Source organism: Aphelocoma coerulescens, chromosome 24 (assembly GCF_041296385.1).
Source record: "Aphelocoma coerulescens isolate FSJ_1873_10779 chromosome 24, UR_Acoe_1.0, whole genome shotgun sequence".
Classification (NCBI taxonomy): Eukaryota; Metazoa; Chordata; class Aves; order Passeriformes; family Corvidae; genus Aphelocoma; species Aphelocoma coerulescens.
The window spans coordinates 393,376-417,920 of NC_091037.1; the positions used below are offsets into that span (position 1 = coordinate 393,376).

At 55.3% G+C, this 24,545-nt stretch overlaps 5 protein-coding genes across 7 annotated transcripts in view; 1 reads left to right on the top strand and 4 right to left on the bottom strand.

The window, feature by feature from the left end:
• Positions 1-3,200: 3,200 nt before the first annotated feature.
• Positions 3,201-11,548, bottom strand: ARCN1 (archain 1). The gene is made up of 10 exons (XM_068994527.1): positions 11,457-11,548; positions 10,101-10,364; positions 9,330-9,509; positions 8,885-9,090; positions 8,310-8,471; positions 7,514-7,679; positions 6,131-6,278; positions 5,706-5,814; positions 5,339-5,543; positions 3,201-4,786 (listed from the first exon to the last, which is right to left on the bottom strand). The coding sequence occupies exons 1-10, from the start codon at positions 11,457-11,459 to the stop codon at positions 4,697-4,699; spliced, it is 1,533 nt and encodes a 510-aa protein (XP_068850628.1). The 5' UTR covers positions 11,460-11,548; the 3' UTR covers positions 3,201-4,696.
• Positions 11,549-11,651: 103 nt separating this feature from the next.
• On the top strand, positions 11,652-15,652 carry IFT46 (intraflagellar transport 46). 3 transcript variants are annotated; one of them, XM_068994703.1, is made up of 11 exons: positions 11,652-11,718; positions 11,902-12,075; positions 12,151-12,287; positions 12,933-13,007; positions 13,106-13,199; positions 13,542-13,670; positions 14,053-14,174; positions 14,245-14,311; positions 14,559-14,619; positions 14,889-14,974; positions 15,316-15,652. In XM_068994703.1, the coding sequence occupies exons 1-11, from the start codon at positions 11,674-11,676 to the stop codon at positions 15,409-15,411; spliced, it is 1,086 nt and encodes a 361-aa protein (XP_068850804.1). In that variant the 5' UTR covers positions 11,652-11,673; the 3' UTR covers positions 15,412-15,652. The 3 variants fall into 3 exon arrangements, with proteins under 3 accessions (XP_068850804.1, XP_068850805.1, XP_068850806.1); XM_068994704.1 differs by having other exon boundaries at positions 14,056-14,174; XM_068994705.1 differs by having other exon boundaries at positions 11,718-11,772.
• Positions 15,653-16,258: 606 nt separating this feature from the next.
• Positions 16,259-18,442, bottom strand: TMEM25 (transmembrane protein 25). The gene is given in 6 exon segments (XM_068994702.1): positions 16,259-16,391; positions 16,489-16,575; positions 16,677-16,961; positions 17,036-17,339; positions 17,342-17,850; positions 17,934-18,442. Coding segments are annotated over 6 exon segments (1,344 nt in total). The 5' UTR covers positions 18,019-18,442; the 3' UTR covers positions 16,259-16,317.
• A 74-nt stretch (positions 18,443-18,516) lies between these two features.
• TTC36 (tetratricopeptide repeat domain 36) lies at positions 18,517-19,657 on the bottom strand. Its single transcript, XM_068994706.1, has 3 exons — positions 19,508-19,657; positions 19,077-19,265; positions 18,517-19,007 (listed from the first exon to the last, which is right to left on the bottom strand). The coding sequence occupies exons 1-3, from the start codon at positions 19,614-19,616 to the stop codon at positions 18,739-18,741; spliced, it is 567 nt and encodes a 188-aa protein (XP_068850807.1). The 5' UTR covers positions 19,617-19,657; the 3' UTR covers positions 18,517-18,738.
• Positions 19,658-19,894: 237 nt separating this feature from the next.
• The window catches only part of KMT2A (lysine methyltransferase 2A), a 42,106-nt gene continuing 37,455 nt past the window's right edge, over positions 19,895-24,545 (bottom strand). Inside the window, exon 36 of the mRNA XM_068994700.1 lies at positions 19,895-24,197. Within this exon, the coding sequence (XP_068850801.1) occupies positions 23,922-24,197 (276 nt within the window). The 3' untranslated portion in view covers positions 19,895-23,921. The remainder of the gene's footprint in view (positions 24,198-24,545) is intronic.

The window sequence follows — 24,545 nt, forward strand, 5'->3', positions numbered from 1 at the left end:
ACCCACATACCGTCACACTGTTCAGGAAGGAGGAAAAGCCAGGAGGGGCCAGGCTGCTGCATAGGAAGGGAGCGGGGCCAGGGTGGGATCTTGCGCCGGTGTTAACCCCTTCCCAGCACGGCTGTACTGGTGAGACCTAGTGAGAACCATGGGGGACTGTCTCCCACTCTGCCCCTCTCCTGCTGCCCAAACTCTCTACCCAACACCCCCCACTCCACAGGCAGCCCTGTCTGCCCATGAGCTGGAGGGTAACCCTGGCATCCCACTGCTTCCCGATGCCCCCAGTCCCACCGCAGCATTGCCCTCCAACAGAGCCCCTCACCTGGCTCGTCAACACACAGGGAACGCCTGCCGCCACCCCAGCCCGTCCTGCCGGGGATGCAGCCCCTCTCCAGCCGGCTCTGCTGTAGGAATGCGGGGCGGGAGCGCGGCCGCCCCAGCCGGCGCCCCACTGCTCGGACGGACAAGGCGGCCTTTCTTCTCCCGCCGCCGCCTGCAGAACGCGCCGCTTGTTCCCGCCGTGGGAAGCGGTGAAGGCAGCAAATGCCAAGGGGTCGGGCTCAGTTACCACCAAACAGCCCACGGTCCTCGTGCACCCCACGCAGGGCTGCCTACTCAGCCCCGGCCTCCTGGAAGACAAAAGCCCCTTTCTTCACCTGGTACAGCCAAAAGCCTCACCTGGGAGGACACCCAGCCCCACCGATGCAGGGGCCCTGCTAATGCAGTGTAGGCTGCACAGAGACATGCTGCCCTACCGTGTTCCCGGGGAGCCCCTGCATCCCACTGCCCACAGGCTGCAATCTGCCTGCCTGCCCCAAGCCCACGTGGGCAGGGGTGCTCTGGGGGTCCACTCCTGCCTGGTCTGCTGTGGCTCACCAAGACCCAACCTCAGCACGGCACATCCTGACTCACCCCACATCAGGTACCAGCAGACCCCAGAGCTGCGCTGTGCGCCACTGGCCAGGACACGGCCAGGGCGTGGGCATTCAGCCCGTGCTTGTGAAGAAGCACAGCATGGCAGGCCCTGCCATGCAGCGTCAGCCATGCTGGGATGAAGCAACAGCATGGCAGAGGCAGACGCATGGCACCCCCTTGCATGGTCTCTCATCCCCACTTAGGGCTGGATGGATGAGTCATGGGAGGAAGCCTGAGTGGCCGAGCTAATGGGTGCACACTGTGGAGCATCGCAGCCTCCAGCCAACTTGGCTGCCTGTTTGCTCCCCATCTGCTAATGTACTTAGGGTGCGCTCACCCCTTCCCACACCCTCTGCCCTAGGAAACAACCGGCCCTTCCGCCGGCAGCTGGGAAGGGGGAGCCTGTCTCCTGCACAAAGCCAGAGGCGGGTGAGGAGCCTGCTCCTGGCCGCTTCCTCCCGGCCCGGGACTGACAACTGAGCGGGGGTGGGGGGAGACCCAGCCAGTCCCACCCCACCCAGTCGAGGGATGGTGGGGGCTGCATTGCTGTTTCTAGGACAACGCCACGATCCTGGCAATAACACCACCATAAATCAGCCACCGGACAGCCCCGGCGGGAGCCGAGGAATCCTGGCCACACCCGCTGATTTCATCGCTCCCCCGCAAAGTGCTCCTGCACCACCGCAGCACAGCTGTGCTCCGGCCGAGGGCCTGCCGGCATCACGCTTCAGGGTCTCCACAGACTGGGGGATGCTCACCATGTGCTCAGGTCGGGGAGGGCGTGCAGCCCCGCCTACAGCACCCAGCACTCCCAGAGGCGAGCCAGCTCCAAGGGCCGGTGAGCCATACAGAGACCCAAACACTGCTGCAGCTCAAGCACTGACCCCGGCATTAGCACATGCCTCCGGACACCACAGCACAGACACAAGCTCCAGACCCGTCACAAGACTGCACAATGGAGAGCTGCTCCTCAAAATGCTCTCATATCAAAAAGTCAATTTCTCACCTGCAGGCCAGAGGCTTGGCTCAGCAAGGAGCATCTACAACCTCCCGCTAATGACATCTTGGGGACCATGACGCAGGATGGGTTTGGTGGGTCTTGAATCGAATCCCTGGCATGAACCCATCACCCAGCCCTTTGTTTGCTGGGAGAGGGGTGGGATGAACTTCACCTCTCCAAATCAGGCATTGATCACTCTCCTCTTTCTGGCTGCCAGCAAGGACCCCTTGCCATGTAATCCTGTGGTTCCATCCCCCTGCACAGCACCCTGCCCCTGCTGCCCCACATGTATCAACATATGGCAGCACACAGCAAACCCAAATGTACGAGGAGTTACGAAAAAGTACCCGGCCGTGCTGCCTTGCTACTGCCTGTGGTGCTCAGCCAGAGGACCTGCCCCCTGCAGCCTCTGCCTAGTGCTCAGAGAGGGCTGGGGGCTTGCAGGGGAGCTGGAGGAGTGGGAGAGACAGTGGCCCTTCAGCACAGCAGCTGGACATTCTGGGACTGCCAGATTCCTCTGGCTTTCTGACAGCAGCTGAAGGGGCTGTGGCAGGAGCGTGGCAGGAAGCTGGAATAAACAAAGTCCAGCCATGGAGCAGGATCCAGCCAGGCCAGTACCGTTCCCAGGCTCCCCAAGAGGTGTTGGACACAGCAGGGGTGGCCTTGGGCCAAGCACCGTCTTCTCCTGTGACTGCCCACAAGCTGCAGCAGGATTTGGGGATGGGAGAACGTTCTCTGGCTGCCTTACCACACCAAGCTGCTCTCAGAGCTCCCACACCAGCAAACGCACCACTGACGTGGACAACCGGATCTGGTCCCACCCACACACCACCAAAACATTCTGCAATGATTGGTTTTATGGGTGACCATGTTTTTCCTACTTCCCTGTCTGCAGCTCCTTCCTTGCACCCCTCCTAGGGCGCCCCATACCTAGCCCCAACACGGGCCAAGTCAGCTGAGCTCCTTTCTCTTGCCCCCACCCTGTCCCAACGCTGCCCCTGAAGCACTGGGGGTGTCCTTGTGTTACAAGACACACTGACCTCAGCCTCACAGGCTCCCCAAGGGCCGTGGTCACCTGGGGCACAAATGGGGGGTGTCCCACCCCATGCCAGCAGCTGCTCACCTTCACTTCCCTGGTCCCTTCCTGCTCTCTGCCGCCGCTCCGCTGTCCAGCACTGCCTGCCTCGGTGTGTCCCCGCCCCAACCGGTGTCGACACGTCCCGCCCACGCGTGGCCAGGGCTGACCCGTCCCGGCTCCGGAAGGATCTCACGACCCCCAGCCAGCTCCTTTAACGGTACTTTATTTGATTAAAGACTCAGAATTCTCTGTGTACACTGGAATGTGCTCTATTCCCTAGGCCAGGATCATACAGGGTTACAAAAAGTGGGGATCTCGGCTCGGTTTAAATATCACCCTCCAATGAATGTAAGAAAAAAAAAAAAAAAACAGCTGCTTGGATGCTTGAACTAACCTTGACTCAAATTTTAAAAATCATACAGACAAGCAGATCTGGAAGAGGACTGGGTTAGTGGGATTCATTGCCTACTTTGCTAGGGGAGAGGGCTTGCCCTCTCAGGACAGGACCACGGTTGATTTCCTCTCAGGTGCTGCCAGCAGAGGAGAGACTACGAACTTCTTTGGCAGAGGACCCCAGGGGCCCATGACAGGCTGGCTGTCTCTCACAGAGCACAGTACACACACTTCTAGGGCCATTGCCTTCCGCCTGCACTCGGGCCCTCTGGCTGCAGAGGTGAGGTGTGCCCAGGGGCAGGTGATGCTCATGACAGGCCCCAGTCATGCAGGTGAGATGAGCTGTGAGGGAAGCACAGGTCTTTGAGATGAGGCAAATAACGCTAGTGAGGCAGCAGTAGGAGAAATGGCTCGGATCAGCCCCCACATTCCCTGGAAACCAGCATTTCCTTCTCCTCCACCTGCCAGTGCTGAACCAACACTGGTTTGAGACAGATCCTGACATGCAGGCCAAGTAAGTCAACCAGGCTCCACAGCTCCTTTCACCCAGGCAGGCAAAGCCTTCTGCCTCCCCAGACACCAAAAGGGCCTTGCAAAGGATATGCAACTGGTTCTAACCTAACTAAACTTCCTCCGAAGCCTGGCCTGAGAACAGCTGTGGAAGACAGTGAGGACACAGTCCCCTTTGGATGCTCTTCCTGCTGCAGCAGGAACCAGACCACCTGGAGCTGGGCCACTGCCACACAGCAGAGCTGGAGGAACAGCAATAACTTTGTGGGGCAAAAGGACTGAACCCCCAGATTCCTCTTCCCCACCGTGCGCTCCAGCCATGACCCCCCCACCTCTGAAGCCAAGGTCAACTCGCTCAGCTTCCACCAGATGAAAGGGTCAGGACCAGCAGGTGGCCCCACGCGTGAGAACCAGAGGCCAAGGAGAAATTAAAATGGCAGCACCAACAATGGAACGGCATGTGATGCTTCAGGAGAGAAGAGAATGATGTCTGGTCGGCTCTGGGCTGAGCTCCGAGCATCTCTGGGGGACGGGGACATGTCAAAGTCAGGCTCTCTGCGGAGATCTTGCTTTTTTGCCAGTTGGTAAAATCTGCCAAAGAAATTCGTGGCCTTTCCCCCCACGAGCATGTCGCTTCTCTGCAAAAAATGTCTGTGACCCAGGAACACTGCAGATGGCAGACAGAGCCACGTGTCTTAGCAGAGTGGGCTGTGGCGTTCCCAACATTCAGAATAAACGTCGGCCTTGTTTTTTTTTTTTAATTTAAAAATTTCTTCCTTTGCGCGTCACCACGTCTGGCATTACAGGATTTCGTACTTGTCCACCAGGAAGGTGGTTTCAGTGGAAAACCTTACAGGGCTGTTCCCGTCTACCTGGGTCACTTTGGTAACCTGTGGAGACAATAGGCAATGTTAGCTCAGCATTGAACATCACTCCCTACCACAGCGATACCACGCTTCCCAATGCCGTGATGGCCACAAGGGCACAACCAACCTGGCGCCTTCAAACCACAACTCAGCCCTGAAACAAAGATCTTTTTTCCCAGGAAACCTGAAAGAGGGGAGTGATTTTCTGTGGTAACTGTGTCTCCACTGAGGAGCAAAGTGGCAGCCACTTGTTACACTTCAGTGAAGATGGTTGTATGCCAAGCAGTGTTTTGGCTACAAGGCCGATGGATTCTCCAACAAAGTCTAAGAGGAATTAATGATTACTCAGAGACTTGAAGACACAACTGAAACATCAGGCAAACTCCATGAAGTGTCAGCTGCCAGTGCTGTTTGCTGGCACTCCTGAATCCAGCTATCTCAGAGGCAGGTTAATGCCAACCCTTTAGCCATGGCCAGTAGGACAGCATGGCCCCACTGCAGTGTGGCCAGTGTCAGCCAGCCAGGGACTGAGGCAAGGGTGACATGCCACCTGTGGAGCATCAGCAGCGACCATACCTGTATGTTGCAATAGTTCTTTTTGGAGATGAAGGAGACTTGCACAGGGAAGAAGTCGTTTGGCTGCCCTGCTATGCTGAACTCCAGGCTACCGCTCTTGTTTTTGGCATCGATCACTGGCAGGCACCACTCAAGGAGGTTTCTCCGGCTGTCATGGCGATACTCACCATCAATCTCCCCAATCACTGGGGCGCCAACACCAGACCTAGAGCAGGCAGTGAGAAGGGACAGTCACTTCCCTGCACAGAGCTAAGGAAACACCTCTTAACAGCCATTGGCTTGGCCAGAGCCACAAAACAGGGAAGGGAAAGAGGGGAAAAAGGTGATGGGACTCATTAATGCTGTGCAGATAAGGAGCATTACTTACGGCAAGGGGATGGTGATGATCACATCATTCAGCTCTAGGCTCTCCTCTTGCAACTCATATTCAATGTTAACATCACAACTGTTCCCACTCTCTGATGGCCAGCAGTTAACTGAGGAAAGAGATACAGTATGTGAACCACGCAGGCCCTTCACATGGAATAGGCTTTCACAAGATGATGCACTTCAAAACGCCTGGCAAAGTCACCCTCAAGAAATTCTGACTTTAAGAAAAGCTCTCTATTTTCTTTGAGGTGTTACAGAAAACACACACTGCCAAGGACAGGCACTATCCAATGGATACACATAGTATCTTCAAGGTCTCACAACATGCCAGGCTCCAGGCAGCCCAGCTGCTGCAAGGCGGCTACCAGCAGCTCATGGACAAACACTGGCTTCTTCTACCTGAGCCCTGGGACTCGCACTCACTTGTCAATGGAATGAAGGACTCCTCTGTGGTCTGCAACCTCCACTTCAGCACCCCCACGTCACTGTTAATAGGGAATGACTTCTCTGGGTTCTTCAAACCGATCTGTGACTCTGTAGTGAAGAGCTTCTTGTCCACGTTTGGGTGAGTCTGAAAGAGGAACAGACTGTAGGTCTAAGCCCGAGGACAGAACCATAGGTAATGCAGGTTCTACCAGGACAGGCATACACATTCCAGAGTGTTTGCTTTGACAAAACACATGTCAGGTTTCCTCCTGGCTCAGAAGTCCATCTGGAGCACAACTGCTTATCAACCTGGGATTCCTTCCAGGAAATGCTAATGTGAAAAGAAGGATCTGCACCACTGTCCTTACGTGCTACTGCACCAGAGACTCTAGCGATGCAGGCTCATATCTACAGAACAACTGTAAGTCAAAGACCATCCTGAACACTCACAGCAGACAGAAAAATCAATCGAATGCTGTTGGGAAAAAACAGCCTGACACTGTAACACTACCGTCTCCCCTCAACAACCTTAGTGCACATACGTGTCAGTGGCCAAACTCCATTTAAACACTCTCTTCACAACCTCAAGTGCAAGCAGCTTTTTAGAAGCAGAGGATTTTTGCAAGACACCATTCAAGTTACACTAGAAAGACAGGAGTCAGAACAGGGTTTGGTCTCATCTTCCACCTGAAGCACTGCTTGTGGGAGTGCTGTTAGCAACTCGCTCATGGGATGCACTGGAAGGAAGTGAACTAGGAGACAGTGATGATGTACAGACAAGTCCCTAGCGAGGAGCGAGCCAGAGTGTGTCAAAGCAGCACCACTTCCAGGGATCAGTAAGGTCACATAAAGAGGGAGAAAGGGAAGGACGAGTCTCCCAAGAACCTTCTGAGTTGCTACTGCTGACTGCAATCAAATGCTTCAGCAATCATCCCAGGTACAGCAGTGACAGAACAAACAACCCCAGAAATAAACAGCTTCTGAGAGAATAAATTCATTCCCCATTGGCACAGGAAGTTTGTTATCCCATTTCCACTCCACAGCTGCAGCTGACATCACACAAACAGGCACTGAGGAAAACACCAGGCTGCTGCAAAGTCCAAGTGAGGTCACCTGGCATGCCAAGGTGCACTACTGGGCAGATAAGGCTCTGAGGGCAGGATGGCAATTGAGATCATATTTCTCCAGTGAACTTCAATCCCTTGAGCACGACTGGCCCTGCACTTCTGCTAATACCTGCACACTCCCATTTCCAATGCATTTGCTGAGAAGGCTTGGACAAGAACATAGGACAGCAACATACTTGAGTATTTCCAATACTTTTTCCCTGGAAAGCAACAAAAGCATGTTAAACAGCATAGGACTCCAAACAGGCTTTACCTGTAGCTGCACTCCCCTCTTGTCTTCATTTTCTACATGCAGGCGAATCCGTGCAAACTTTTCATCAGAGATGTGCAGCATGATCATGCCGTGAAGCTCCATGTTCTGCAACCCTCCATCACGGCCACAGGTCAAGGAGATTTTCTCCTCTATTTTCATGTGCACGCTAGACAGACAGAGAAAAAGCTCAAGTCCTACATTCAGTATCTCCCAGACAGCAGAGAGATCAGTGCTCAGTAAGGACAGGCTGTGTGTACTGAGCAGGGGCTCACAAACAACAGCACGGCTGGGACAGTGGGGGCTAATACTGCTCTGACAAGGAACTCAGGGCCAGGAAGAGCCATGTGTATGGGTCTGCAAGGGATGGGAGCCCAGTTAAACAGCAGTGATGCAGCACCTTGACATGCTGGTCATTCAAATCCCCTCTGACAGGCTGCAGCATGGCTCAGGGCACTAAAAAGCTCTGAATTGCTGCGTGTAAAATGAACCGTGAACACCTCCATCCTGAGGAGCAACAAGGCTGGGAAACAGGGAGAATGGTGCAGGAAAAAAAGCACAGGAAAATTCCCAACCTCAGCTCAACAATGGATGGACGGCCCATTTTAGTTAAGAGGATGCCTAACCAAACTATCTATCTGCTTTTTTGCTGACATGCTTTCCCAGATTTTGCCCATCTTTTATAGTTACAAGGTAAGAAAACACAGAAAATCCAAAGAAGAGCAGGGAAGCTCTCTCCCAAGGCCACACGCAGGGAGAGCCATGAGGAGACTACTTCCAAAGCAAGGGCAGCACTCACCTCTCCATGTTAACAGGAGGAGCGAGAACTTTGGCTGCTTCTGCAGAGCGCTTGCCTACAGAAGTCATGATATTTTCTCCTTCTGATTTCAGCTTGTCCACAAAGTTGTCCACCTCCTTCCCTTTAGCGCCGAGTTTCAAGGCTTTACTGGGACCTGAAGGCCTAAATAAAAGGTATAATAATCACCAAGTCAGCTGACAGCAATGGGTTTCCCCTTCAGGTTATCTTCAAATGCTGTAACTTGACCATCCCATCAACACAGCATTCAACTCGGCAGCCTTTTTGGGGGAGAACATGAATGGAACTAATCATCTTATGTGTAGGGTGCCAAGTTATAATTTAGATTTGGATACAGTTCCATGTATTATCAGGAGCTGGGACCACTTCTTCTCACACAAAATGGAAGCCCATTGTTCCTCCAAGAATCCAGAGAGACTATGGGGTGCTACTGTGGCATGTGGCACAAATGCTCCTCAATATTTACACAGATGAGGAACTCGTGTTAGACCCTCTGTTTGGGCACATGGTTTGAGCCAACGCTGACTCCAACATCTGCCACCTGCTGTCCCCCCTACCTGGCTGGCGCTGGTGCCACTTTGGGCTTCTCGGTCTCAATAATGGTCTCTGTGATCATCGCCGTCGTTGTGCCCCCAGACACGGCCGAGCTGCCGAAGCCCCCGAACCCTGGTGCCTTCTTGCCGTGTCTCTCCGCATCCCTCCTGGCCTGCTGCAACTCCTTCGCTTTACGGCGCATCTCAGCTTTCGCTTCCCGTTCCTGGGTCTGAAGGAAAAGGTAAGAGGCTGATGGAGCTTTGCAGGTGCCCTGCCCTGCACAGGAATTAAGTGCAGTTGCCCACAAACCCCTTGCCAAGAAAAAAGAAACAAGCCATGGGCATTTAGCCGTCAGAAAAGCTAAATAACTGCATGGTTCCACCAAAGTGAAGGAACGCCTCTGTATAGCAAAGGTGGTGTTTCCCAGACAGGGCACCTCATGTCTGGGTCGCAGGTGTCCCCGCTCACCTCTCTGACTGCTCGAAACACCTTTTCCTCATGCGAGTCCATCTCAGTGAAGGTCCGAATTTGTGCCAGATTTACATTCTCACGGTAGCCCAGGGCGACAATTTCATCAAAGGCAAAGATCAGGTCAAAGCAGTGTTCAGAGATCTCATTCTCTTCCAGAGCTCGACAATATTCAGGGATCTAGAAGGGGAGAACATTTTAAAGGAGTACCCACAAACAGTACTGTGTAAACACTTTCTTTCTACCATCCCAGAGGTCACAACTGTGCCAGACCTTCCCAAGCCCAGCACACCTTTACGCTGCTCTTTGTACCATTACATCGTCAAGAAACAAGATTAAGTTTTGCCATTGTTAGTTTTTCTACACTAAAATCCTTATAGGACCTCTCAGCTTCCTCATAACACTAACTCAAAGGAACCCAACTGCATGCTGGGGACAGCGAATTTCCTGAAAATCCTTTGGTTGTGTGAAGACACAAACTCGCTGCTTCAGGATCCCTGCATAGCAGCGCTGCACTTTCAACAGCCTCACACTGTACAGAGGATATTTAATGCTAAATCACAGTCAGCCCTTTGGTCTCACCAGCTGAAGTATGACTGATGATTTTTTTACGTGGAGTTCAAAACTACCACCAGAAGTTCAGAGCTTTCTGTCCAGCCAGGGCGGGAAGCAGGTGGAGGCAGGCAGCGCTCCCGCACCAGCTCAAAAACAGATCCTTGACAACAGCACCATTCTGGGCTATAGGCACATCACCAAGTGATGAATCCTTACCACTCTAGAGAAGAGTCGGAGTGTTTCCAGATCTTCCAGGATGTTGCTGTTTTTTGTGGTAATCAGCACCATGTAGAGCTTCTCCATGGGCTGGTAGACGTACCGCACGCTCTCTGTCTCCACAAATGTGTGCTGCTTCCCTGTGTTCATCAGCTTTGGGAATGCCGCCAGCAGCCCCTCGATGCGGGTGCGAGTCATCTCCACGAACTGCCGGGACACGATGGCCTTCCCTGCCTTTGTGCACACAGCGGCTGCCAACAGCACCTGGAGGAGGGCAGCGTGTGAGCCGGGCCTCCCGGTCCGTGCTCACGGAAAGGATCTCTTCGCACCACACTTCACCTGCACGCCCTCCCTTAAACAAGATCTTAAATCTTTCTCTGTGACCAAGAAATGAACTATGTCAAGAGCAGAGACATCTCTGCTTTTCTCTCTCCGTTTCACATTCTGTCCTGACATGATCCTGAGAGCTCTCCCTGCTCCTGTCAGGCAAACGATCATTCCAGATTTCACACACACCGAGGTGTAACATCCCCTGGAAACGTTAGGGGAGGCGCCAGGTTATCGACATTTCCATCAGGCTGCCCAAGCTTACAGCTACACACAGGAACGCTGTGAAATGTAACATCTCTCTCCAGTGCCATATGCACAGCACAGCCAGGTTAACGAAGCCCTGGCTATCACTTACAGCCCTTGAATGACTCCCGGGCAGCTCGCAGGCGTTAGCACACCGACAGAGCAGCAAGGCACTCACCAGCTGCACTTTCTCCTTCTCTCAGTCTGCCCAGACTTCCTCCCTATATTTCTCTCTTACAGAAGTTAATTACCTTTGTCAAGATAACTCTGTTCTGCACTTCAGATCTTTTAAATCCGCAGCTGCTGTTATTGACAGAAAGTATCAGAAACCCTCAAACGTGGCAGTGCTGATCCCTGCCGCACCTCGGGTACAGTTTAGCTGTGACGGAGCCGTGTGCGGGTCTGTGCTGACCCAAACACCGCCGCGACGGACAAAATGAGCCGGACCAGCCCTGAGACACAGGGCTCTCAGAGTCACACCAGGGAGCAGGCAGGCACTACCCGCCCGGCTACACCTGAGACCCCGAATGCCCTTTAGAGCAGGCGTGAGGCCGTGCTGAGGAGGTATCGTGGCTCCGAGTCACCAGAGAAAAAGTGCCGCGTCCCCGCCGCCCCCAAGGGCCCTGCCCCGACTCGGGACGGCAACGCCGCGCTCCGTCCCGCCAGGCCGCGGGCTCCAGCTCCGGCCTGCGCGCAGGCCGGGCGGGTGGGGCGGGCCTAGGGGCTGTCCCGGGGGCTGCCCCAAGCCCCGCGCTGCCCTCGGAGGACAGGCCCTTCCCTTACCATAGCAGCGGCGGCGGCGGCGGGATCCGCGCTCAGTCCCTCCGCTCTCTCCGGTTCCCGGGCGGCCCCGCAAGATGGCGGCGCCGCGCCACGTCCGCACCAGGAAGTGCCGTCACGGCGGGGCGGGGCGGGGCGATGGCACCTCCCAGCCGCCAGGGGGCGCGCGAGGCCGGGCCGCTCTGGCCGGCCGAGCGGAGCGCGGCGGGGCGGGGTCGCCATGGCGACGGCGGCGGCGGCGCGGCGGGACGCGAGGCGGGCGGAGGTGGGGCACGGGGAATACGGCGGGACAGAGCGGGACATGGGGGCGCGGGCGGAGGTGAGGCACGGGGGATACGGCGGGACAGAGCGGGACATGGGGGCGCGGGCGGAGGGGGGGCACGGGACTCAGCGGGCCGTGGATGTGGGCGCCGGGCCGCCCCGCCCCTGACTTTGCCTCTCGGCGCAGCCCCGCCCGGTAGAGAACCAGCCGTACGACGAGAGCCTGGAGCTGCCTGAAGCCGAACCCGGAGCCCGCTCGCCGCGGGCGGGGGGCGCGGGCCGCCTGCGGGACTCCCGTCGGGCCGGGGTGTCTGTCGGAGCGGCCGAGCGCGGGAGCGGCGAGCGGGGCAGCGGAGGGAAGGTACGAGCGGAACGGGCGGGGGGACGGCTCGGTGAGACTTGGTGATATCCCGTGAGACCCGGTTCTCTCGTCCAGGAGGAGGCAGCGGCACACCTCCCCGGCCCCGCCACCCTCAGCGAGGATGACGACGAGGACGATGAGGACTCGGAGGAAGATTCCTCGGAGAGCGACTCGGAGGAGGACTCGGAGGAGCACGGGGCCGCGTTGGAGGGGTGAGCGGTGTTCCTGGCCAGAGGGGCAGGGGCTGAGGCTGGTGGGTGCCGTTCGGGCCCTGTCGGCTCTGCCGGTTTCCCCTGATCCCACGAGGCTGAGCGGAGTCGTGGGCATCGGGACAGGCAGCTCCTCCCTCCTCGTCCCCGATGCTCCAGGGTGGTGGTTCCTCCAGGTGGTGAACCGGTCCCGGGCTTGTTTGCTGTGCCCAGGAGAGGCCACACCCAAGGTGTCAGCCAGGCTGGGCTGGCAGGAGAGGTCCAGCAAAGGGAAGGACCATCTCCAACATGTCACTCAGGTCCTGATAATTCTTCTTTTCCATCGTTTTCAACTTCTAAGCTATTGCTGACCCCCTAATTGCTATCCTATTGCTGCCTTTGTGCAGAGCACTTAGCCCTCTTTTGACAGCCCTGTGTGGGACTGAATGATCACAGATGCCCATCATTCAGGTGCTTTTCTTGGCCAGCAGGTCCAAGGCAAAATGGGGCCCAATAGTGCTTTCCCTGTGCAAGAAGTGTTTTCCAGAGAGGACTTGCTGCTTGGTAGTTAGGCTTCCCACACTTGTCTGCCCCAACTCAGGCCTGGTTTCTGTTGTACAGAATTTGCCACATGTTAATCTTTCCCCACTACTCTCTTCCTTTTACTAGTGACTTCAATCCAGCAGATTTTGACTACCTGCAAGTGTCCTCTGAAATCAAAGATCTCTTTGAATATATCAAGAGGTGAGTGGAAGGGTTTAGCCTGCTTTTGGCTCTCCTTTGTGTCAATTATTGCAGCACAGTTCCTAGTCACGAATGCTGTGGTGGTGTTTTTTTTCCAGGTACACACCCAAAACAATAGAGATTGAGCACAAGCTGCAGCCTTTTATTCCAGACTTTATTCCTGCTGTTGGAGACATTGATGCATTCCTAAAGGTACGGTTTCTTCAGGTTCCTCTCTCTGTCCTGCCCCATGAACCGAAGTGGAACGCAGGGTCAGACCACGTAGGCGGCCAGGCCGTGCAGCCTGGGCCTGGGCTGTCCCTGCGCTGTCAGACATGATGGGCGGGGACACCTGGGAAACTACACTAGTGGCTTGGTCACCTCTCAAACAGCAGTTGGGTAATGTGGGGCAAAGGCTGGGTTTTTCCTTCTCCCAACACCATGTGCTTTTCAGGCAGCACCGTACTCAGAATGCACATCTGAGAGAGCCCACAGGGAGGCTCTGTACAAACCTGCCCTGGACTCCACAGAGAACAGGGCTCTGTTTTCCTGCAGGTTCCTCGTCCCGATGGCAAGCCTGACAACCTTGGCCTGCTGGTCCTGGATGAGCCCTCAATGAAGCAGTCGGATCCCACTGTGCTCTCCCTCTGGCTGACAGAGAACTCCAAGCAGCACAACATCACAGTGAGTCAGGGAGAGGGAGGTCACACTTGCTGCACACTTCCTGGAGTAAAACCATGGCATTTTACTCTTAGAACTGAGAACTTGACTTTAAAAGCAGCAAAACTAGACCTTTTGCTTTAATCCGTAGTTTTAAACTGCAGTGGATCTGAGCCTTGCTTCAGGCAAGTCTTGATACAAACTCTGGGTCTGTTCACTTCAGGTGATGCTTTATTTCCTTTTGGTTGTTCATGCCCAGTTTTAGTTGGCATTTTGCCTGCAGAAATCCATTGGTAAAGTGCAGCTGGGAAAGAGAGAAGGCCTGGTTCACCAGGAATGAATGCAGGTTTTCCAAAAAGCCCCAAAACACCATGAAACACTTCCAGGTTTATATTTGTGTTTTTAGCAGCAGATAAAAGTGAAGAGTTTGGAGAATGCAGAAAAAAACCCCAAAGCCATTGAGAGCTGGATTGAAAGTATTAGTGAACTGCATCGCTGCAAACCTCCTGCCACAGTCCATTACTCCAGGTGAGCCCTGATGTTGGCAGTGGAAGGTTGTGTGTGATCCTGAAGTTGATGTTCTTCTCTTCCCTGGCAGGCCAATGCCTGACATCGAGACCCTGATGCAGGAATGGTCACCAGAGTTTGAGGAGCTCCTGGGAAAGGTATAGTGTCTGCCTGACCAGTAGTTAGCTCAGCACATGGTCTTAGAAACCATCTGCCATGAAAGCTGGGTGCCTGCTCCATCCCACAGCCCAGTCCTCTTGGGCTTGTTCCTCCTCACGACTCTGCCCTTGCCAGAAGTTGGGGAGCAGCCCAACACTGGAATTCCCAGCTGCTGCCCCAGTGGCCTCTGTATGCTCCCAGGCTCCTGTGGTCTGGGAGCAGATCTGACAGCCCCCTCTGTTCCAGGTGGGCCTTCCGCCTGCGGAGATGAGCTGTGACCTTGCCGAATACATCGACATGATCTGTGGTGAGCTGGGGAGGCTGTGCTGCTGTCACAATGTGACACTGGCCTGGCACGCTCACTGAAAGTGAGAGCTTTAGCTGCAGGCTCAGCCCCGAGCAGTCGGGATCATTCCCCACTGCTTCAGTGGGAGGTGGGCTCTTGTACTACAGGGGTCTTTGGTGCATGGAGGCCCAGGGGGTGGTGGGCAGTGGGGAGCTCAGCCCTTCCTGACAATTCTCTGTGTGGGGCAGTACAGACCAGGTGCCCTCACGCACTTCTGATCTCACCTGCAGCCATTCTGGACATCCCCGTGTACAAGAGCCGGATCCACCCTCTGCATGTCCTCTTCTCTCTGTTCTTGGAGTTCAAGAACTCGCAGGTATGCAGCTCCACCCAGGTGCTGCTCACTCAGCTAGCAGCACTGCACAGCTGCTCCCTTCACGTTTGGCTTTGTGGTGCAATGGGTGTACAAAGGGCTGTTGGGCCTCAGAGAATGTGTTCTCAGCCGCTCCTGTCCCTGGTGCCTCTGCCTGACACAGGGAGCTGGGCCGTGCTCCGGGCTGAGGTGCCATGTTGATCAACAGGCCAACACAAGCCAGAATGCGTTTCCTTGGAATGACTGCTCACGCAGAGCCAATGTAGCCAGCGGGTTTAGACGCATGTGTGTGCTCTGAGCAACGGGAGTCAAATCTTTGTGTGAGCATGTTCTTTTCCCTGCAGCACTTCAAGCCCCTGGCTGATGGGCAGAAGAGCAGGAGCCCACCATCCAACCCACCCTCACAAGAAGTGGAGGCAGAGGTGCTGAGCTTTAATTGATGCTTCACATTAAAGCCTTATCTCCTGGATCACCGTCTGCCGCTGGACACTTAGATGTACCCAGAGCAGATTGTGAGATGTCACACAGCAAATCAGAAGCCTCTCTGGTCTTAGAGACATCGCCGGGCTGTTCTGTGTTAGGGAGTAGGGCTCGACTCACTGTATTTGTTGCAGAAGCTGCCTAATGGCTCCATTTTTGACTTGTTCCCAAGGAGTTCAGCATTAAACCAGCCTTTCCCAGTGTCAGGCTCTCTGTGCCGCAGGTGCTGCAGAGCAGAGGCTCCTTGAGCACATGCTACGAGGGCTGGAGCAAACAGGAATAAATTCCACACTCAGACACAACACTCAGATCTGCTCAGGGTGTTGCAAGCTCTGACCTGGAGATCTTGAATCTCCTCTGCTCCTTATTATTGAACCCCCTTTCCTGTTGAGAACAGTCCCTTAGCTCCTGCCAAGCAGAAATAACCTGTGTGGCACCACAGAGATGCTTGAATTTAGTTTATTGCTGTTGGGACGGCTCTGCTCCGCTGAGCTCCCACCTGTCTGCCACAGCAGCAGGGACAGGGACAGAAAGGATCATGCAGCAAGTGAGTCGCAAACCTGCTAAAGCAAAGCTGGTCCTTGGCTTTACCCCGGGAGGAATTGCAGTACTAGTGCCTGGCTATAAACAGCTTTGATGCATTTTGATTATAACAGAATATTGGTAAAGTTTGTGGACTACATAAAACCATGCCTTGGCTGACAGCACAGCTCCCAAACCCTGCATTGCATAGCATAGCACAGAGCTGGGGCTGGCCAACTCCCACTTCGGATCACAGCCTTCCTGGCACCCTTGGCTGCGTGGCTCTGGGGGCTGGTACGTACCTGGTGCCGGGCAGCCCTGGCTCACAGGCACCACGCTGCAGCTCACAGCCAGATCTCATCACTGCTCGTGCTGGGCACTTTGTAGATGCGCCCGGACATTGGGAGCTGGACAAAACCTGCAGGACAAAGAATTCACTGCCTGTTGGAGCAGCCACGGAGCTCCATGTCCCACAACACATCTTTTGGGGCTGCTGGCCCACCTGCTCCCCTTACCAAGCTTGCTGAGGACCAGGGAGTTCTCCAGACTCAGCAGAGCACTCTCTTCTCCCCTAGCACCAGCTCCTGCATCCTTGGGGGAAGCTGCAGGGAAGGAAGGGGATGAGAGCCAGGACATCTATCCCTCACCCAGGCAGGAACTGGGGCCCCACCTGTCTCGCTGCACTGGCACACCAGGGTTTTACCTCCATCTTCCTGTGCAAGGTCACCGAGGCGCAGGTTGGGTGGCAAGGACCGGGTCTGGCGGGGCAGACGTGTGCCCTGGGGCTGCGGGGACTCAGAGCTGTTGCAATGGGAGCATTGGCTGGGTGGGCTGTTCCCCTCTGCTTGCCCTGGTCCTCGCACCACCTTGGGCAAGTGGCATGCCAGGCAGGCAGCACAGGATCCCAGGCTGAGCAGGGCGGCTAGGGCCAGGGCTGCTCCAATGGCAACACCCAGGACAGGCAGCTCCACACGGGCATCCAGCAGACCTACATGGGCAGCGCAGACCCCCTCAGCACCCTTCCACCCAGCCATTGCACCATGCCCACCCCTCAGCAGCTACCTGTGGGCAGGAGGGAGGCGGTAGTGATGCCCACACTCTTAGCTGCACTGACGGAGAGGTTTCCAGCTGTGCAGCTGAGATGGATGTGAAGCGAGCGGTTTGCCAGCCCTGGGTAGCTTGTGGCACCCAGGAGGAAAAACTTGGAGGCGTTGGCCATCACATGCCCATCCTGGTCCATCCAGGTGATGCTGGCAGGTGGGTTGGCTTGCACCAGCACAAAGAGCACCAGGAGAAGGCCAGAGCCCTTGACCTCCTGGTAGCGGGCACCTTTCTGCAGGATCTCTGGCTTATCTGGATAAAAAACAGAGGTAGAGAGATGGGTAGGTGGGATGGGGGCAACACAGCTGGGAGCAGGATTTGTCTCACCAGGGTCCAGGAGTGCTTATCCACCCTGTTTGCACCGGACTGACAAGATGCTGCCCTGCTGTGGCTGTGACAGATGCGGGTTATGGTCCTGCTCAAGTTGGATGGGAGCCCCACACACCCTCCCCACATCCTGGTCTGGAGCAGGCTGACACCGCGGACCTTACACTGTACATTGAGGAGGATGGAGGTGTTGTAGGTCTCAGTGGAGGTCAGGTTGGTCAGGGAACAGTTGAGCTGGTGGTCGGAGTGCTGGCCGGTGAGGCTGAGGATTCTGGCAGCGTCCGCAGTCGAGAGGTTGACTTCCTGTTTCTGATCGTTGAGGTACCAGGCCAGTGTGGCACCGCGGACTGGCCGGGGAACCCAGCAGGTGAAGACATGACTCTCCCCGTGCTGCAGTGTGCACACTGCTCGCGGCTGCCCGTCAGTGGTGGGCTCCAGTTCCCCCAGTGCTGCCAGAGAGCCCGCGGCACATCAGAGCTGCAGCAGCGGTCCTGCTCCCGGAGTCATGCACCGGACCCTACCACAGCCTCACCTGCCAAGCAGAGCAGCAGGCGACTGAGCAGCAGTAGCAGCAGAAGGGCAAGGGCAGCCCCCGGCCAGCCCCTGGGACACCCCATGGCATATCAGCCGTGCTCAGCGCTAGGAGAGAGGCAGCTAGAGCAGGAACACGGGGGCGTCCACCACGCTGGGCCCCGGTGTTCCAGCACAGAACAGGGTCGGAGGATGTGGCCCAGCTGCACCTTACCTGCAGCATTGCTGCTACTGTGTCCAGCCCAGTCTGCAGTGCGGCTCTGCGCCTGGGCCCCGGCACGCAGGGCAGTGCATGCGGCGCAGGGGCGGGCCCCAGCACGGCTGCGAGCAGTCATCCCGCTCGCCGGGCGCCCGCCTTCCCCGAGCGCGATTGCTGCGCGCAGCCGCGGGGTCAGTCCTGCCGCTTGCGAGAGCGGCCGGAGACCGCCCAGACAGGACAGGGTATGCGCGTCCCCGTGCCTCCAGTCTGCCCTCGTCAAGGAAGGCGGCCCAGACTTGCACCCACCAGGCCACCCATCTCACCGCGGCTGTGCACGCTTGGGAATCACACCACAATGCCTGCAATACCACAAGCAGAGCCCAGGTGCTGGAAACAGAGGGAGGTTTATTGGGGGTGGAGCAGAGCGAGACAAACACAGCAAGGTGCTTTGGTACTTTCCAGTCCCTGGCTGTTAGCCAGGAGGAGGAACAGGAGCTCTGGCACCTGAGGTGGACCTTCTCCGGCTGCCAGGACATGTCTGCCTGGGCCACCTCAGGAGCACGGCTCTACCCAGCCCACTCGCTGCCTGGCCCATGTCCTGCCCGTCTCAGTCGCTTCCAGTGCCATCGGGGTTGCGCAGCCGAGCGAGCATCTCGCAGAGCATCTGGTTGCAGAGCGCAGAGTAGGGGTTGAGAAGCACGAGCTGCTGTCGGGCGAAGGCACTGCCCAAGCGCGCTGCGCGCTCGAAGTCCCGCCGGGCATCCTCGTCCCGCGCTTGCAGTCGGTGGATGAGGCCGCGCTGCACGAAGCTCTGGCAGGCGGCACGTCCGCAGCCGCGGCTCAGGCGTATGGCGGCGTCCAGGTCCTGCAGGGCACCTGGCAACGAGGGGAGGCATTGGTGGGGGCTGGGGGTACCAGGGGACCACCCGCACCTGCGCTGCTCACCTGCCACGTCCCCGCGCAGGCGTAGGGCTTGGGCCCGGTTATTGTAGCCCGAGGCGCGCTCAGGAAGCAGGCGAATGGCCTCACTGAACCGCTCCAGGGCCGTGCTTATGTCTCCTGACTCAGCCGCAGAAACCCCCTGCAGCTCCAGCTCCCGGACTTGATCCAGCAGCTCCAACGGAAAAGCTTCCACTATTGCAGTGTAAAGGGGAGACCTTGACTGGGAAGTGGTGGCACCAGGACACCCCACGAGGCTCAGTCCCACTGCCACCCTACAGTCCCTGTCCAGGAAGGGAACAGACACAGGCAGGGTGCTGATGCCCAGCCTCAAGCAGGCACTGCTCCGAGCCTGCAGCCTCCTTCCCTGCCTGCCTGCTTGCCCCATGAGGACCCTGCTGCCAGTTCCAACGAGAACCTGGTGCAGCATCACTGACCTTCATCCTGGACATCCTCCTCCTCCTCATCCAACCCTGGGATATCCCCAAAAGGGGTGCTGGGGTTAAAGATGGTCTGCAGGACAGCCCTGTCATTCGCCGTGGCCATGGTGCTCTCTGTGAGGGGGCTGCAGGCACAAGCAGGCTGCCACGGCCCAGTTAATGTTCACCCTGCCTCATCCTATCGCAGCCTGGGTGTGAGGCCCCACCACCTGGCCAGTGCCCCCAGACAGTGGCCCAAGGTGACCCACACACACTCGAGCCGAGGGCTCCTCACTCTGCACACCCTGTGCAGTCCTTGGTGCTGGCCAGGGGATCCCATGCCTTGTGAGTGTCCTGGAGAAACAGCAGCTCTTCAGTTCTCAAGAAGAAATGGAGAGAGCCCTCTGCAGCAATAAACTTGACATGTTTATTAATTAAACTATCACTTAAATAAAAAAAAGTGCATAGAAAATAAACATGTTTAAAAACTCCTTTTTTTGTTTTTTTTTTTGTTTTTTTTTTTTTTACAACTATGTACACTTTTTATTTTTACATTCAGTCTTTTGCAGAGCTTTCAGCATTTTTTTTAACTATTAAAGTATTTCCTTCTTCCCTGTGGCAGGGAGTTAACACTGATGTACTTTAGACACATTTCCTCTTTAAAAAAAAAAAACAAACAAACAAACCAAACAAAACAACAAAAAAACCCAAACAGCCAGAAGATTGGAAGAACACAAGAAAAAAAAGGTTTTGTTATACATGATAAGTTGTCAAGAAATGTATTTCTAGAACATAACCTTGCCTTTGCAGAGCTTTTTTTTTTTTTCCTTTTTTTTTTTTTGAAACAATTATTCACCTACCTGTAGTTACTAAAGAGACTGTAAGTTCAATAAAAGAAACACCACAAGTATAGTTCTCGGCTGATAGACAAAGCTACTGTACCTTGTTAAAAAGATACCAGGAAAGCACAGAGCACATTTTTCCCTATATGTAGGTGGTACCCCAACATTCATAACCAAAATGAGAGGAAGGAAAGGAAGAAACCAAGTTGTACAAGTACTGACTGTAACAAGAAGGGCCAGGAAAGGCCGAGCTGCCCGCTCCCAGCTCCCGGCCCTGGCTGCCGGTGGGAATGTGCAGCAAGGCCTTCCCGGAGCCGTGAGCAACTGTAACACAATCCTTATCTATAGTGTTAAGAGAATTAAAAGCCATGAACCGATACTGAACTAGGCTTCATTACACGGTGCATTACTATATTAGTTCCTATATATATTGTATTTATAGTTATAAAAAAATTTGCAGGTGTCGGGAGTGGACCAGTGTATGGGTGAATGGCATGATTCTGCACAGACCGTCCTGCTGAAGAACCCGGTATTGCTTTTGAAATGAAAGAAAACCAGAAAGAAAAGATACCCAGCCCTTTGCAATGACCCGCTTCTCCTTTAAAAAAAACATGTCGGTTTGTACAAAAAAAAACCAAAAACGCCCTAAGGTTCCTTTTTTAGTATTTTCAGATACCATGATCTGCATCAGTCCTTAGAAAATATACATTCATACACGGGGAGCTGGGTGCTCCTGGCCAGCCCAGGCTGAGGATAGGCAGGCTCAGCTGCCCTGGTTGCCCCAGCCCTGCTGCCACTTGCCCCACGGGCCCAGGCTGGCCATGGCGGGCGCAGCTCCCTGGGGGTACACAGACAGTTTCACTGGCCACAGTGGCTCCTGCCAAGGCAGCCGCAACGGGAATAGCAGCAAAGCAGGCAGCCCGCCGGCTCGGCTGGTCCCGGCGGGAGGAGGTTGCCTGGCACTTGGATCCTGGGGGACTCCTGAGACACAGCGCTCCCCCCGACCCTCCTTCCCACTTCTCCCCATGTGGGGTGGCTCTGGGCAGCGCTTCCCAGTGGAGCCTCCTCCCGCAGCCAGGAAATCGGGAGGCGGCAGCAGCGCAGGGGTGAGAAAGCACGGCGTAGCGGAGCTCTGGGATAAATTCAGGGGCTTTGCCATGGCGAGGGCTGTGCCCCCACCCTGCATCAGAAATGGAAGGAAAAGGGCCAAGAGCAGCCGTGCCCGGGGCCGAGATCCCTCAGGCGGGCACTCTCTGGGCTCCCCAAGGTATGTGCGTTCCCAAACTGTCAGTGCATCAAATCATCTCAGTAACAAATGCAGCGTCAATGTGACTTTGTTTTCAACAGTTACCAACAAATAATCCTCACACAGTGCAATAACAAAAGGAAATCGGCAGGTTCCGAACCTCCGAGCGCTGCTTTTCCTTCTCAGGGCAGAGGAAGAAGTCTCAAGACCAGAGAGGTGTGGATTGGGGATGCCCCTCTGAGAGACCTGGGGAGTCAGCAGGCACTCCCAGTCCCTTCCCCACCAACTGCTGGTGCCGGTTCAGAGCAGCCCTCGGATATGTCGGCTCCAGGAAGAGAGGCTCCCGTAACAACTGCAACCTAACCAAAAGGAAAGCTCAGAAAAGCGAGGGTGCTTTCTGCTTTCCTTTCTACACAGAAAAACCCATCTGCCTTTGAGAGATAGACTGTGGGAGGAGGTGCGTGTCTCAGACTGGCCTCGCAGCAAAGAGGTATCGAGGATCAGGTCTCATCCTATCTTGTTTTTCCTTTTTAAATTCTTGCAGGATGCCAGTGCAGGCAAGGCAGAATCAAACTTTCTGCCCGAGTCACACATTCTCCTCCCACAGAGCCAAACTCATACCATGCTGGGCGGCTCTCCCTCCTGCCCCCGTCCTTACAGGCAAATACAGTTTAAGGTCCAGCCAACCCTCCTGGAGACAGTTACTGAAGTCAAAAAGGCAGAACAAGAGTAGAAAACAAAACTAAAGCAACCCCCCCACTGGAGAAAGGCTCAGACTGTGTCCAGCCAGGTATTTCCTAGAACCGTCCTATGAAAATAAAAAAAAATCATTAAAAAGAGATTCTCTTAAATTAGGATAATACCACTGTAAAAAGCCTCGTCATAAGTGCTTTCCCCTATGAAGTGCTTCTCATAGAAAAATATACAAAATATATTTACATTTATAAAACCTTAAATACTAAACTGTAAACAGAACAGAGCAGAATCCAATGTTGTCACTGTCAGGCTTGGGTCTCTCACCTCTCTCTCTGGTTTTGCTCTGAGGCACAGGGCAGACCCCATGGGAAGGAGGACTCACACTGCTCCAACCAGGACGGCGGTGTCCCTCAACTTGCTCAGACCTGGCCTGGTTCCTCGTCCACTGCGCCAATGCCTCACGCATTTCCTGTAAGTTAGGGGATGCTGGGCAGACGAGGCCGGCTGGTGCTTGGCCTTGCCTTTGCAGAGAACTTTGGCTCTGTTTTGGTGCCCTTGCTGTGTCTTCTGGGGAATGCAACATGACTACACCCAGACGACTGACCATGACAGGCACCAGCCTGCAGGGTCACTCTCCTGCCTGCCTCCCACAGCCTTCGGACACTGCGGCATGGCGGAGCAGAGTGGGTGCCTCCACACCAGTCCTCCCTAGCTCCTGCTCTGCAACAGTGTGCAGCCAAGGCTGAGGCTGGCTCGCACTCCCCTCTCTCCCTAGAGACTTCTGTCCGGTTCCTTGGGACACCGCTGGCTGGCTGCGCCAGCAGCTCACTGGGCAGAGGAGGAAGCCAGCTACTGGAGACAGGACCCAGAGGACCACTTCCCTCCCACATGGCTACAGAGGGAGGGCGTTGGTAAACGAGAGCCTTTGCTGGCAAAGACTTACAGTGCCCCAACTGTTGGCACAAGCCCTCTCTTGCCAAAGAATGCCAGGAGTTCCCCTACTCTCAGGCAGGGATTTCAGAGCAAGATGCCAGCAGAACTCTTCTTGTGTCTAGTTGTGGGCTGCTCTGTTCCACTCTCCTCATGAGCAGCCAAGCCAGCCCCCTGCACCACAGAGCCCTGTGCAGGCAGCACACCTACTCCCACTCACACATAGTGTTTTGCAGACATGCAGTTCCAGGGGGTCATTGGTGAGGCACAGCTCTTCTCCCCAGGAGGCAAGCTCAAATATTGCGCTACCCAACCACCGACTCAGCCCTCAGAAGGAGAACTTTGAGCCAGGAGACAGAGAGGGACACGACCCATGACTGCTGCCCCGCGCCTGGGGTGACCTCCCCCACCCTCCCACTCATTAGCCCCACGCTGAGAAACAAATATGGGGGCGGGGGGAAATGAGAATAGCAAAAACATAACCACGCTGAGGATCTTCTCCAGCCGCCCATGTCTCTCACAAGGGTGAGTGTGCACATGCGAGACATGAAGATGTGGACTCGGACAAACATAGCCGCCAGTCTCAGGTCCCTGAGCCCAGCCCATCTTCACTCCTGCTTCTGGCCTCTCTGTCCCGTCCGAGAGGCCAGGGAGGGGCTCACTTGAAGCTTTGGTTCATCCCAGGCCCTGCAGGGCTCACTTGCAGCTGATGGAAGTTCTAGTTTAAAAACTTCCTACACTTCTTGGCACCGCAGTTACAGGGCAGTTTGTTGCTGGCGTCTTCAATGGGGAACTTGTAGTCATAGGTGAGCTCTTCCCCTCTGTAGATTTTGCGCATGGCAAAGATGACAATGTGTTTCTGGCCATCGATGTTGATGACCCGGGAGTAGCAGTTGGGCTCGCAGGAGTGGTTGATGAAGCGGGCCGCATTCCCGTGCATGGTGGCATCCACCACTTCAGAGTCATCAATGCGGAACATGTAGCACCCGATGCCCTATGCAGGGAGGACAGAGGAGGGTTAGCGCAGGCAGGGCAGCACAGCCACCCCAGCAGACAGCCCAGCTCTGAGGGAGCTCTGCAGCCTCTCTCCACCAGGCCTCACACACTCCTGCCTGAATCCTTTCATGCCCGCATTCACTGAGACTAATTTGAGACCCTGCCCAGACCACAGAAGGGAATGAGAAGTGCCTCTTAAAGCTCCAGCAAAAATGAAAATAGCCCAAATCTGTCATCCCAATTTGTGATGTTCCCAACAGAATTTTCATACAGGCCTGTCCTACCTTCACAGCCACTTTCTAGCTCTCCCAAACTCTTTAAGAACATCTACAAAAGCCCAAAACTC